We start from the raw sequence: 15339 nt of genomic DNA, 5'->3' as shown, positions 1-15339 counted from the left end.
AGTATAAAAGAGAGATGCTAGTTTGTTTCTATGGTGGAAGATGCATTGATCTTTGCTTGGTTTTGTTCATTTCTGAAACTTTTGTATCTTGGCATTAATCATCTTAAATTGATATTGTATCATATGCTTCTGGTGGAAAAGTTTCTTTTAAATTCAGACTTTAATCAGTATGTAGTGTTTACTTTGGGCCTTAGCTGAATGTATCGCTAATGCTTTTTGCATTTAACCTGTCTCAGGATGTTTGAAGTAACTGGAATGAAATACCTACTAAATTTGACATCAGAAAAAAAGGAAATAAAATTGTACCTGATTCTTCACTAAACTTTCTTAGATTTTCTAGACATCTAAAGGGCTTTTCGCCTCATACAATGCTTTTGGAGGAAGGAAAAATCAGTGCTCAAAATCGTTGCTAGTATTTTTTTCCTGTGTAAGGTTTGTCACTCTTAGTGTGAGCATATGGTGGAGATACCAACTTGCAAATGAATAAAGTGAGACTAATCACCACTCACCTGTGCCAACTTTGGCAGATCCTGTACCATCTCTGTGAAATAACAATATCACCTTAAAGGGTTCATTGACTAACTAAATGAAAATATATCTAGAAGACTTTCCACTGGAAATGCTCAATAATTGTTTATGAAGATGATCCCCGCCTGGAACAGCAAAGGTTTGAAGGCACAATTAACTATTCCTGTGCTTCCTATCCAGAAGCAGAGGTCCGTCACCTGACTTCAAGGGATAACAACTCAGTTTGCACCCTAATAACATGGGGGTGCTGCCTACTTTTCATACAGAAAATGGGAGCATACCTTCATAAGGGGCATCAGTAAAAACAAAATCGCCAAGTACAAATTGTGGAACCTTCCCGCTTTTCTAGCGAGAACGCGCACGCACACACGCACGCACACACATGCGTGTGTGCCCTTTCAGTTTCTAATTCAGACCAGTTCTGTGTATGTTCTTATGCAGTACACTTATTGAAGAACTGACACATAGAGATACTCTTCTGGTTGGTGAGGTTTCAGCAGCAGACTGTCTCCTCATGAAACTTCTAGTAGAGACATAGACAATGAACTTGAGGACCCAATAGTATATTAGTGAAAGGTGGTAAGGAGAAAAATCGAGGGAGTATTGCAAGAGTAGTTTATAAATAGGGTAGCTAGAGAAGGTCTAGCCGGGAAGATGGTTTTACTTGATTAAATATAGAAAGTAGGCAAAAATAACACATGGGTATCTTTGGAGACTAATTCTGGCAGAAACAGCAATATGCGGGACAGCAGAGTCACAACATAGTGTAGCCACAAACAGTAATGAACATAGGGGACTAGAGCAGTGTGCTAGGGCAGGGAAGAGAAACTCGGAGCAGGGAATGTACTCAAAGAGACAAGGCTGGGTAAAATACAGTTGTAGAAGGATCAGTGGCTGTGCTTTGAGCATGCTAAAATTTAGGAACTTAATTGCTTCTACATACAACCATTGAGGAAACCATTGATTATACAAATTTGAGGTTTAAGGGCTTATTTAGGAACCATCACCATATGTGATATTTCAGTCCGTGAGACAAATGAGATTGGTACAGGTGTGAGGGTAGATAGAGAAGCAATTAGAGAATTGAACACTATAGTATTGAGGGATCAGGGAAGTGAGAAAGAAGGAAGACCGACAATGCCAGACATAGGAAGAAAATTGCAATCTGGTGTCTTGGGAGTGAAAAAAGGAAACAGCCGTATTAAAGACCGACTGGGAGAAGGAAGATGAATACAGAGTTTTGATTGACCTTTGGATCTAACAGTGTGGAGGTCGTTGGTGGCACTGACCAGAGCCCTTTAGATGTGTGGTAGGGGACAAAGACCTGAGTGTAGTGGGAATTGCGTGATAGAGTACCCAACTTTTTATAGGATGTCTAAAGAGAAGAAATGGGGTATAGCTGAGAGTTAGGTACAAAAGAAGGAATGGGTTTTAAGATGAAATAAATGCTGATGGTAACAATTAAGTAGAATGGCAAGAATGGGCAGAGCACTGTCACCATGGCCATGAGCAGACAAAGGCATGATGACCAGGTAAAGGGATAGGAACATCGACAGTTCATGCGGTCACAGAAGAGAGCTTATGGCCATAGACACATGGAAGTGAGTCCATAGCCAGGGGAATAAGGACAGCAACGGAGAATAAGACTATAGAGGAGTAAATGGTGGTATGAAGATTAGGCAGCTGACTTAGGAGAGTAACATAGTGGGTACACTAGTAGAGTTGGGTTTCTGTCTATCATCAAGCGAGACATTCTATGCAATAATGTGTCCCTGCAAATGAAGCTGCGTGGGTACAGGTGCAGAGGAGCATGTGATTTAGCTGAGTCAGTAAAGCAACAGGAGCGAGTGACAGGAGTACAGAGTGTAGGGTAGAGGCCAATTCTGATTCCTCACCAATTTAAGCAAGGAAGACAAAGGGTTCCTCCAAGAAAACTATGACATAGGTAATTCGGACAGTATTTCTATGTTACAGATGAAGCTGATGCCCACAGAGTTCAAGCTTTTACCAGCCCAAAGTCACACTTGATAGTAGAGATTGAGGCTAAAGCTGAGATCCAGCTCAATCAAGTATGCTCATTGTCTGGGATAGCAAAGGTTTGTAGACAACAGTTCATTTGCTCCTAGTACAAGAGCAGAGTATTTATCTGTGTCTCTGTACTAAGCACTAAAGGTTATGTAGGAGTTTCTCTTTTAGCAAGACTTAAAGCTAGTATGCACAAGACAGTATGTATGTGTTTGCTGTCCTAAGTTTGCCAGTTTCTTAGTTGAGAATGGGGGACATTGTATAAACTTGAAGACATCCTTTTTGGTCTTCAACTATTGTTAAGACCTGTTTTTTTTTAAATTATGCATGTTGGAAGCTTGTCTATGACTTCTTTAAAGCTTATCGAGGAGTAGCAGGACACCTTTGTTACAAGAAATGATGGAGCCAGGCTGGCAGCACATGCCTGTAGTTCCTGTGCTTGGAAGCCAGAGGCAGATGGATAGTTATGAGTTTAAAGCTAGCCTGGTCTATGTAGTAAGTTCTGGGCTAACTAGGAATACACAGTGAGACCCTGTCTTAAAAAAAGATGTTGGTTTAGATTTAACTGCGCTTTAAAGTTTTCTGCCCAGATGTGTGGACATGATGATGAAATCAAGTAGCAGAGTGATGATATTTTTAGTAATGTAGGAAAGTAGATGAAGGAAAGATTATTGAAGTCTTAGGCAGTTAAGAAACTTTGAATAGTAATCTTGTGTGTCAGAGGGCTGGGTGCTGCAATAGACACTTGACAGTTTACTTGAAGAGGTAAGTGACTAGATAGACCAGTCTAGTCAGAGAGACCAAGAAAGCAGTTTCTAGGTTTAATGTAAATCAGAATTTAAACTTGGAAAGTCCCAAATAATTCATGTAGGCCTAAAACCTTAAGGTAAAGGTTGATGTCTTCTATCTAGGTTCATGAAATGGTTTTAGGAATCTCTTGAAATCATATATATCTTCAGGAATCTGTGAGTAGAGTTCACTGGGGTTTCACAGGCTTAATTAAGTAAGGCCTACTTATTTAGTCTGATCACACAAAGATTGGTCAAGGTTACATAGTCAGGTAGTGGCAGAGGCACATACAGAAACCCAGTGACTACGTTTCTGGTTCATTTCACCATGCTGAGATCCAGCTTACACCTAACCATCACCAATCCCTTGCATACTCTTGGCCGTTTTGTATTTGCTCTGAAGTCTTCTTACATCTGTTGTTTGTGTTGCACACTGTAGTGTAGTTGAGTATTACATCAGTGTTTTTCATTGGAAGTGCCTTAGGAGTGAAATGAAGTTGCAGGGAGTTCTGAGATCATAGGACATTCAAAACCTCTGCTTCACCTAGAATAAATAACTCCAAGGTAGTATATGGGTGGTTCTCATGAGCTTAAAAGAAATTGTTTAGTTGTTAACCCTGCTCCCAAACCCCAACCCAATTTGAAAAATAACTACTAGACCTATCTTATATGCTGACAGCCCTGGGTATGTGAACTCATGATAGACCAGGGCTAGGACTTAACACTATTTCAGACCTCTGCTCCTCCCAGGGAACTGGTATGATTTTGAGCACAGCATGGTTCCTAAGAAAGAACTCTATAATTTTATTGTTGCTCTATAATTGTATTGTTCCCATTTGGGGAAGATAGTGATCAGCTTAGCTCAGTTTATCTTAATAAAGAAGTATGCATAATATCTCTTGGGTGTTCTTTGCATCCTCATGCATTGACGTGAGCATGAAATTACTGGTATTTGCCTGATTTAGAGAAGAATCCAGAGTACTCTTATAGCTCAACACAGAAAAAAACAGAAATCCAAAAGTTCTTGCACTAAAAAAATGTTTGTCAGTAATGACTAGACTTGAAAATGCCAGCATTTCATGCCAGTTCCTTCATCTTTTCATAGCAAATCAATTATTTAAACTAATAAGATCTGAATATTTAAATTAATTATGCTGTCAACTTGCTAATATTCTTTTGTTGTTTTTTTCCCCTATTCTCTGCCTGGTTCATTGTCTTTACCTACAGGTGTCCTTTATTGTCGGCTTCCAAAGATTACTAACTTTTATCTGTATCACTAAATTTGAACTACCTTGGCTATACTGCTACTCTTACTGCTGCTTCCATTATTGCCTTCTCCAGAAACCTAAGGCTTTAAAAGCCAAAGAATAACCACCAATAAGCGCCATATTAGAAGCCTTTCCACTATGAAACTTAAGCTAAATGTGCTCACCATTATATTGCTGCCTGTCCACTTGTTAATAACAATATACAGTGCCCTTATATTTATTCCATGGTATTTTCTTACCAATGCCAAGAAGAAAAACGCTATGGCAAAGAGAATAAAAGCTAAGCCCACTTCAGACAAACCTGGAAGTCCATACCGCTCTGTCACGCACTTCGACTCACTAGCTGTCATAGACATCCCTGGAGCCGATACTCTGGATAAATTATTTGACCATGCTGTAGCCAAGTTTGGAAAGAAGGACAGCCTTGGGACCAGGGAAATCCTAAGTGAGGAAAATGAAATGCAGCCCAACGGAAAGGTTTTTAAGAAGGTAAAGCACTTGTGTCTTTTTTCATTTGTTTGAATGACAGAGGATCAGTTTACTTTGTCATAAATCAAGTGTACTTTAAGAATGCTGGCACTGTATCATAGTGCTTGGTAATGAATTCTCAGAGGTCTCATAGTTTCTGAATATTCACATAATGGGATTTTTGGGAGTTCAGTGTATTGAATCGTATTTTAATTGCTTATTGTGATGGTGGAAAATGTCTCACTTTTAACAGTTAATTCTCGGCAACTATAAATGGATAAACTATCTTGAAGTGAACCGCAGAGTGAATAACTTTGGAAGTGGACTCACTGCATTGGGACTGAAACCAAAGAGCACCATTGCCATTTTCTGTGAGACCAGGGCTGAGTGGATGATTGCAGCACAGACTTGCTTCAAGTACAACTTTCCCCGTGAGTGCCTTGTGTTTTTACAGGGGAGAGGGAGAGCTTCGCTAACATGGGAAGTGTGTTCTGAGATGCTCCTGTTTTCAAAGTGGGCTGATAGCTTATAACTCATTAGTAAAACTTTTTTTTATTTTTGAGACCGGGTTTCTTTGCATTGCTTTGGAGCCTGTACTGGAACTCTTTGTAGACCAGGCTGCCTTCGAAGTCACAGAGATCCGCCCGCCTCTACCTCCCTAGTGCTGGGATTAAAGGTGTGGGCCACCAACACCCGGCTAGTAAAACATTTTTATAGCATACTTGAGATCATGGATTTGTTCCTCAGCACTGAATAAAATAGTTACACCACACACAACATGTGCACTATTATATGAAACTGAGGTGTTCCTTAGCTATTTTCCTATATGATTATGTCCATAAAACATGGCTAGGGGCCAAGAAGAAGGCTTGATGGATAACGCATGAGAACCTGAGTTCAAATCCCTAGAACACACATAAAGCAGTCTGTACTCTCAGCTTTCCTAAGGCAAGATGGGAAGTTGAGACAGAGTCCAGCTAGCCTGTATGCACAGTAGAACATTAAGAGACCAGGCCTCAAAGTGGAAAGTGAAGACCAAAACCCAATATTATTGTCCTTGGATTTCCACACAGGCAAATACACACACTGTATACATACAAAAATAATAAAATTAGAAATAATAATAATCCAGTGGCTCCTATTAAGGATAGCAAGTTCTATAAGTGTTAGTTTGGGAGCTGAGACCTATGTATAACTCAGAATTTTAATTTTTAATTAGAAATGAGTTATAGCCTAAAGTTTTCAAGGTTGAAGGTATGGTTTTGGAGACTGTACAACAAAAGTGATTGCTTACAAATTTTATTTCATTTTTGCGCTTTGAACTTTCTTGTCTGACCAATGGTATTAGACATTGAACCTACTGAAAAAGCTTTTTGGAAGGAGCAAGGACATTATTTGTGGCTTTGTCTGACTTGAGAACTTGAAAAATTTTTTTAAGAATGCCTTATCCATTCTTTTGGGCAATTAACAATGAAAGGGAACTTGTTACTGGGCTGTCCTCTGACCTGACCACTTCCCAGGACCTGTTGACTTTAAGTATCTCAGTTTGATTCCTGGGAATTTGTAAGTTTGAGGAACCCGGTAACTATGAAAACCTAATTAAAACATAAAGTGCTTGTGTCTGCACTGTTGCTATATGTAAGGCCTGGCTTAAATAACATATCATCCTCAAAAGTGTTAAGTGTCTAATTTTCATGTTTACTTTTTATTATATAGTTGTGACTTTATATGCCACACTTGGCAAAGAAGCTGTAGTTCATGGGTTAAATGAATCTGAGGCTTCCTATCTGATTACTAGTGTTGAGCTTCTGGAAAGCAAATTGAAGGTAAGTATGAAATTGTTTTAAATTTATACCTAAATTTTAACCAATACCTAAACGTGTGTGTGTGTGTTTCAACATATCTACACTGTGTAATGCTCAACTCAGCTTAAAACGTGTTTGAAACATTGAATATACTTTCTTTGTTTTTTGAAACACATGGTACATTATCAGCATAGCCATCATGCTATGTAGAAACACCATATCCTCTTGCTCCATATCCAGCTGTAACTTCGTGTCCATTAGTCAGTTTCTCCAGCCTACCTTTCCTGTTCTACCTCGTCTCTGCTAACTACAATTCTTCCATTTCACATAAATGAGGTTATATGCTGCTTAGTGTTCTGTGCCTGGCTTATTTCACTTACAGTAATGATCTTTAGCTGTAGCCAAGTTGTTGCAAATGCTGGGCTCGCATTCTTCTTATGGTTGAATAGTATTCCTATATATATATGTAATATGCTTTCTTTATCCATACATCAGTTGGTAGGCTATATCCATCCCTTGGCTATTGCAAACAGTAAGGTATTGAACATGAGAATATAAATGTCATTGACATACTGATTTCATTTCTTCAGGATTCCTGATAGTAAGATTGTTGTGGTCATAGAGTAATATATTTTTAAGTTTTGGACAACCGTTTGTACTTTTTTAAATAATGACTATATTGATGTAGATTTTCATCATCAGTGTGGTGCAAGAATTCCCCCCTTTCCACAGAATTACTAGGACCTTTTGCCTTTTTTATAATAGTCATTCTCTTGGAAGATAAGTGAAATTTCAAGTGCTTTTGACTGGTGATGCTGAGATTTTTTTCATGTATCTCTTGGTTATTTGTATGTCTTCTTTTGAGAACTGTTTATTTAGATCTTTCCTCTATTGTCATTTGGGTTCTTTGACTTGTTGCCAAGTTTCTGGATATACAACATGTATCAAATAGAGTGTTTGCAGTGTTTTATCTTGCCCTGTATGTTCTCCTTCTGATGATTGTTTCCTTTACTATTTAGAAACGTTTTAGTCTACTTTTGTTTCTGTTTTCTATGTATTTAGGGATTATTCAAAACTAAACAAAAACAGCAACAATGAAAAAAATCCTTTTGACTTCAGTGTCATGAAACATTTCCAAACTGGGCCATCTCCCCCAGCCTTGTTTAACTTATTGCAGAAGCAGTTCTTTTGTATTGAAATCTGCCTTCCTGTTAGCTCATATCTTTGTTTCTTTCTCTTTTTTTTTTTGTTTTCGAGTCAGGGTTTCTCTGTATTGTTTTGGAGGAACTTGCTCTGGCCTGGAACTCACAGAGATCCTCCTGCCTCCGCCTCCCGAGTGCTGGGATTAAATGCGTGTGCCACCAGTGCCCTGGCCAAAAGTACATTTTGTGACAAGCTACATTAATATGTTTAAGAGACAGACATAAGATAAGATTGATAGGAAACAAAAAGAGAAAATACACTAGTAAACATACACATGTATACTCCTTTCCTGCCCCATTTACATTTTTATTGTCTAGATTTACATGTTTTTGCATTGTCTGTCTTTTTGCATCTTAATGTAGTTGCTATTATTTTTAAATATTTTGGTCTTAGTGCTTTTCATTCTAAAGATATGGGTGGCTTATTTAATATGATTGCAGCATTAGAGCACTCTGAATTTGTCTATAATTACCACAGTGAAATTTATTTAGTAAACGTTTTCCAGTCCTGTCAGTTACTATTAATTTTGATAGTGTGCCAAATTGAATAGCAGGCTTTTATTTCCATTCAACAGGCGGCATTATTAGATATCAATTGTGTCAAGCATATCATTTATGTGGATAATAAGACTATCAATAAAGCAGAGTACCCTGAAGGGTTTGAGATTCACAGCATGCAATCAGTAGAAGAGTTGGGATCCAAGCCAGAAAACTGTAAGTGAATCAGTTAATTTCCTCATTTATTCATGTTTGCTAATGTAATAGATTAATAAAAGAAGTGACATTAGTAAAAATGCCGAAGCTGTTTAATCTTAAAAGTGATCGAGACTGCATATGACTGAAATTTCCTTTTCCTTTCTTTTGAAGAAGGCAATCTTGGCTGAGTTTCTTCATGACAACAAGCAGATTTTAGGTTAGAGTTGAGGTAGTTTTTTTTCTTCAAAACTATGGTCAGAATATGAATTTGTATCGTAGAAAAGAAGCCTGGGGGGCAAATAGTGTATTTTTTTACTGTTCTGGACAGGAAAAATGCCTGTTATTCACTCTAGAAGAGTGTACATCCTTTGAAAAGACAGCCCAACGCAAATCAGTTCCTGTACTGGCTTAACGCACATAAATGGCAGAGATCCATGGAGAGCTGTCTGTTGATACCAGGTTAATATTGCAAGGCTGGTGCATGCTTGACTGGGAAGCTGTGATCAGCAGGACGTTCTGCTGCCAGGTCTAATGATTCACCAGAGCATGACACAGAAGCATAGAAGATACTTTATCAGTTCTCATAATTTTGATTGAGAGTTGACATGAATCACAGGCATCCATTTGTCTCCACGATAGATAGGATTCATAATTTTTACATGAGTATAGTCATTATCATAATGTGTCATCATAATAGTATATGTAGAATTGTAATATATTGTAGTCTGGTTATTATAAGGACACATTTGCATGCGTTGGTGGCGCATGCCTTTAATCCCAGCACTTGGGAAGCAGAGGCAGGCGGATCTCTGTGAGTTCGAGGCCAACCTGTTCTACAGAGTAAGTTTCAGTACAGACTCCAAAACAATACAGAGAAACCCTGTCTCTAAAAACAAACAAACAAAATAGACAGAGGGGAAATGTCATGTTGTGTGCTGTCTTAGAACTCACTCTGTAAATCAGGCTGGCCTTAAATTCAAAGATTTGCCTGCTTCTGCCTCCCAAGTGCTGGGATTAAAGGTGTGCACCACCATGCTGGGCCCTGAACCATTATTTAGCGCTAAGGAATCTATACATGGTATTATTCTTTCAAAGCTTCAGAAATCCTTCCCAGTTCTGTATGTAACGCTGTGAAGAGACTTGATCAGTTGGGGCTTAGATTGGCCATCCTAAAATAGACCGAATGGAGTTTGAAATCTTTATTTCAATCAACCGGAATTTGATAAACATTCTTACTATTTATTAATACTGAGTAATTTTGAAATCTGCATCATTATGTAAAATGAAAATACCTTCTTGTCAAGTGTAATCCACTCTTTGAACTGAAGATAATATGCTTTTTCATTTATTTAGCAAGCATTCCTCCAAATAGACCAACACCTTCCGACATGGCCATTGTCATGTATACCAGTGGTTCTACTGGCCGACCCAAGGGAGTGATGATGCACCATAGCAACTTGATAGCTGGAATGACAGGCCAGTGTGAAAGAATACCTGGACTTGGGTAAGAGAGGATCACTCAGCTTTCTTAGGAATACAGAGTTCGTAGTTAAGTTATGAATTTCAAATGCCTGTTCAACGTGGTTAATCTGTTTCTCTTATTTTGGTTTAGACCAAAGGACACATATATTGGTTATTTACCTTTGGCTCATGTGCTGGAATTGACAGCAGAGATATCTTGCTTTACCTATGGCTGTAGGATTGGATATTCTTCTCCACTGACATTATCTGACCAGGTGACAAACTTTCTCTTTGCTCAAAGATCAAAGGCCCCCATGGCATCAAACATAGCTTTCCATGAATAACATGGTACTAGCATTGATTTAGACCCCATGTTTTAAAAATATCTTGAAATAATTCCATCTTTCTGTATTAGATTGTACTCTGGAGAATTTATACTGCTAAGTATATTCATGGAACAGTTAGCATACTGTTTAGGACTATTAACTAGTTCTTGGGAAGAGGTGTAGGTTTTAGACCTAGTTTTCTTCTGAACTTATTCTGAATCTGTGATACTAGTCCTATCTTTAAATAGAAATTGATTAAAATTAGAAATTTTCTGATTTCTTGTTTTACTTAGCCACATTTCAGGTTCCTGATACGTCTGTGACCAATTGATAACATATTCTATGGCACAGATGCAAATATTTGATCTTTGCAGAGAATTCTGTTGGATAGCATTGTAGTATCTGCAAGGCCAGCCCTCAGCTTTACACTGAACCAGGGTTCTCCTTTGTTTCTATTGTTCATAGCATGAAGCCCAACAATAGACAGCCCTAACTCATAGTTTAAGCACATTTGAAATTACAGACAGAGAAAATAGCTTTAAGAAGAGAACAACCTATGTGGTGGAATCTATATGGTATTTCTTATAGATTTTACTGCTTCTTGAGAGTTAGTTTTCTTTCCTGTACTAGCCTGGTTAATGTATAATTTGTCCAGATTTGTAAACCACTAGTTCACAATATAGGAGATTCTTATCTCCTTTTTTTCAATGAATGACTGTATTATTTATGCATGAAAGAAATTGTACATAGATGTATATATGTGCGTGTAGCCACATGACACTGACATGGTCCTTACTATGTTACCAACCAGAATATTATCAAATTATTATTTCTGTGTGACATTAATTGATGTCCATAGTGGTTAGTTTGAGATACATCCTTTACTATTGAGTAATCAAAGAAAGTTAAAAATGCCTTCAGTGTGCTGGATGTGGTGGCCCACGCTTTTAATCCAGCAATCAGGAAGCAGAGGCAGGCAGATCTCTCTGAGTTTAAGGCCAGCCTGCCTGGTCTTACAGAGTTCCAGGACAGCCTCCAAATAATACAGAGACACATTGCCTCGAAAAACAACAACAACAAAAAAAGCCTTCACATTCAATTCTGATTAGTGATGAATCTGCTTAAAATTAACATTTTCTTGAAAATGAAGTAATGAAGTGTTATATTTGATGGTACATTATTAATACAAATCGTTAGTTCACCAGAATGTCCAAGTCTATTGTTATCCTGGATCAATTTCTCTTCTGGGTAAGGCTGCAATGTGCTAGAAATCAAACCAACAGAATAAAATAAAAAAATCATGTAGTCTGTGAACTTGCAATAGATGATGCAATAAATGATTAAGTCCTTGTGTAGATTCTGCCTTTGTTATTAACACTTGTATTAGAACCCCACATTTTTTGCTAGCACCTGTCTGTTTTCCTGATTATATTTGTTTTTTTATTAATGTAGTCCAGCAAAATCAAGAAAGGAAGCAAGGGTGATTGCACTGTGCTGAAACCCACTCTTATGGCTGCTGTTCCGGTGAGTACAGAGTAGTCACAAATAGAAAAGAGTCACTTATAAAAGTTCTTGCTTATATTTTTAATTTTTAAGAAGAAATCCTCTTAGGTATATGTGTACACTTAAGGGATAATTTTACTTTTAAATGGTGGCATAGATGATCCTTAAAATCATAGAAACAACAAGGTTGAAATGTATACCTGTGAGTGAGTGCTGATAGCTAGAAATTCAAGATGAAAATGACCTCCTACAAAGTGCCTAGAGTTGAGGCATAGTCCTTCTATGTTAAGATAGAAATGTACTCTCCCGATCGTTTTGTTTAATCTTGTAACTAAAAATAATTAAGGAATCCTTTGTTATCCTAGAGAACTAAGGCAGCATCTCCAAGGTTGGTGACACAGCTGAGTGTAAGGGACAGTACTTCTCACTCACCTGTCATCTTCTTGAAGTACTTCTTAAAGAAATCTACCAATTTCCAAAAGCTTCCCAAGAAGTAAATATGTCCATTTTCCTCGATAGATCTCCACCTAAAAGTATCAATGTATCATCAAATCAAGACTATCTTTAGTGATGTTGTAATTGTTTTCAGATTATTGAGTATTTTGTTTATCTTGCAGGAAATCATGGATAGAATTTATAAGAATGTCATGAGCAAGGTTCAAGAGATGAATTATATTCAGAAAACTCTATTCAAAATAGGGTATGATTACAAATTAGAACAAATCAAAAAAGGATATGATGCACCTCTTTGTAATCTGTAAGTACATTTCAGAGGCCTTGTATTTTAAATATGTATCAAATTCTGTTTGGTATGGTATCCAAATTTTGATAGTTTCCAATCTAGCTTCGAACTTCTTGACATAAATGGACACCCCACAGGCTTTCCAAAATCTGCCACCATGACCATGTGTCAATACGCCTATAAATTTTTATGTTTTGAAATCTGAAAGATAACCAAATGACAAATTCATTTATTTTGAATATTACATCAAGATTAAAACTTCAATTTATTCTATATTCTGAGTCCTACAGTTTATACAAGAATAAGACTATGCACTGTGAATTTGATAATTCAACTAATTTTAATAGTGAGGTAATTATAAATGGATCTCTTGAAGAAAACCAGAATACAGTTTTGAATAAAAACATTGAAGTTTTAAAGTATATGTGTATAGGATAATATCACTGTATGTACCCACAAACAAAAGTAATTTTTAAGATGTATCCTACACATTATTTTCTCTTTTATTGTGTTCATAAAATTATAGTAAGTTGATAAATATAGCAGTTAGGAGGCTCATAAAATAGTTGACTGAGTGTTCCATAGAAAGCTAACAATTTTTCCTTGACGTAGTTTTCTTTTGTTTAGCATGAGTCAGAGCATGATCCCAATATTGCACATTTGGATCTGAGGGATGGGATGCTTTTCTGGCATATTTTGAAAGTGTTATTTGCCACCCGCCCATTACCATCATGATTTGCAAGTGTCTCTGTTCAGCCAGTTGTGAGAACTTTATCATAGCTTGTTAGCTGGTTACCAAGAGTAATGTGTGACAGTATGACTATTATTTCTTTCCCTTCTTATCAAGGTTACTCTTTAAAAAGGTGAAGGCTCTGCTGGGAGGGAATGTCCGAATGATGCTGTCTGGTGGGGCCCCACTGTCTCCTCAGACACACCGATTCATGAATGTCTGCTTCTGCTGCCCCATTGGTCAGGGTTATGGACTGACAGAAACATGTGGTGCTGGGACCGTTACTGAAGGTGAGCATTGGTCATGTATTAGCATCCCTTTTTGGCTTTTTGAGACAGGCTCTCCTTGAGGAGCCCTGACTATCCTGAAACTTGTTCTGTAGGCCGGACTGGCCTCAAGTTCACAGAGATATGCCAACCTCTGCCATCCAAGTGCTGGCATTAAAGGCATGTGCCACCATACCCCAGCTGAAAATTATCTTTAATTTTGAGATTATAATATAGTTATATCATTTCCCGTATCTCTTTGCATCCTCCAAACCCTCTCATATGCTTCTCCTTGCACTCTTTCAAATTCATGGCTTTTTAAAAATTAATTATTGTTAACATTAATATAGTTATATACATACATATTCCCAGCTTATCCTATATGTTACTACTATGCATGTTCCCAGGGCTGACCATTTGGTATGGGATATCCAGTTGATGTGCTTCACATGGGGAAAACTACCTCTCCTGGTCCCAGCCCTGTATGTGGTTCTCTCATATGTAGGGTCAAGACCTCGTGGTCTTTTCCCCTGTCCAACAGGTATGCCTGTTGTCCTTGTGCAGCTCATGCTTAGGCAGTCATGTTGGTGATGTTGTATAAATGTAGCTTCTGACATTACTAGGAGACATGATCTCACAGCAAATTCCTGATCCTCTGGCTCCTTCCACAATGTTCTCTGAATATTATGTACAGGAGTTGTTTTGTAAATGTACCCATTGTTACTGGGCTCAACACCGCGACATTTTGATTGGTTGTAGTTTTCTGTAATAGTCACTGGCTATTGGAAAGAGAAGTTTCCTTGATGAAGGGTGAGAACTATACTTACCTGTGGGTGTATTTAGAGTGTAGTTAGGGATTATGCTGGCTTGGTAAATTAATGGCTTTGGGTTGTCCTCCAAGATCCCTGACTTGACTCGCCCTGAGTAGTTGACTAAGTTTGTAGAACCAGGCATTCTTATATCCAATTAGAGCTGTTGCTTATCTGCAAGATAGGAATGTTACTGCTACACTCTTAGAGTTATCCTTCTGTGCTGGTCACTGTTGTGGTTCATAGGCATCATAGCTGGATAGGACTATTGCTTTCTTCCTTCGTTTGGAAGCTAGCATGGCAGCTTCTGGTATCATGAAAGCTAGTCCTCAGGGAGGGAGCATTCAGGTCAATTCCAGCTCAGAGGCCCCTGTGTCTGAAATGCAGTATCTTCAGCAATAGGAACTTACCTTATGATTCCTTTAAAGTCATTCAGGGCTTGTTATAAAACTGTCTAGCATTAGATTTTAAATGTGTATACTCTTTATTTTTAAGCCTCAAATTATGTCATGTTGGTTTAATTTCTTTAAGCACTTTTTAAAAATATTTTTTATTGTTTCAAAATTGCATACATTAATGCAACAGGTTTTGGTCATATCCATACCCACTATATCCCTCCAACTTCTCCTAGAGCTCTTCAGTCTGTTTCCCCCTATTTTTTACTATTTATAAGTGTAAGTCCAACGGGATGTAGGCAACCTACTGATGTCCATGATCCCAAA

At 37.8% G+C, this 15339-nt stretch overlaps 1 protein-coding gene across 6 annotated transcripts in view; it reads left to right on the top strand.

Annotated features, from left to right (window-relative positions):
* The window catches only part of Acsl4 (acyl-CoA synthetase long chain family member 4), a 63978-nt gene that overhangs the window by 32468 nt on the left and 16171 nt on the right, over positions 1 to 15339 (top strand). For 3 of the 6 annotated variants that reach the window (XM_040744483.1, XM_040744484.1, XM_040744485.1), the window contains exons 4-12: positions 4569 to 5098; positions 5331 to 5508; positions 6794 to 6903; positions 8660 to 8798; positions 10134 to 10284; positions 10393 to 10516; positions 12020 to 12091; positions 12688 to 12827; positions 13660 to 13832. In XM_040744483.1, the coding sequence (XP_040600417.1) occupies positions 4748 to 5098; positions 5331 to 5508; positions 6794 to 6903; positions 8660 to 8798; positions 10134 to 10284; positions 10393 to 10516; positions 12020 to 12091; positions 12688 to 12827; positions 13660 to 13832 (1438 nt within the window). In that variant the 5' untranslated portion in view covers positions 4569 to 4747. The remainder of the gene's footprint in view (positions 1 to 4568; positions 5099 to 5330; positions 5509 to 6793; positions 6904 to 8659; positions 8799 to 10133; positions 10285 to 10392; positions 10517 to 12019; positions 12092 to 12687; positions 12828 to 13659; positions 13833 to 15339) is intronic. The other 3 variants (XM_040744486.1, XM_040744488.1, XM_040744487.1) reach the window with 2 other exon arrangements.

Source organism: Mesocricetus auratus, unplaced genomic scaffold, assembly GCF_017639785.1.
Source record: "Mesocricetus auratus isolate SY011 unplaced genomic scaffold, BCM_Maur_2.0 Super-Scaffold_100003, whole genome shotgun sequence".
NCBI classification, from domain to species: Eukaryota; Metazoa; Chordata; class Mammalia; order Rodentia; family Cricetidae; genus Mesocricetus; species Mesocricetus auratus.
This window is presented reverse-complemented; position numbering and strand designations above follow the sequence as displayed.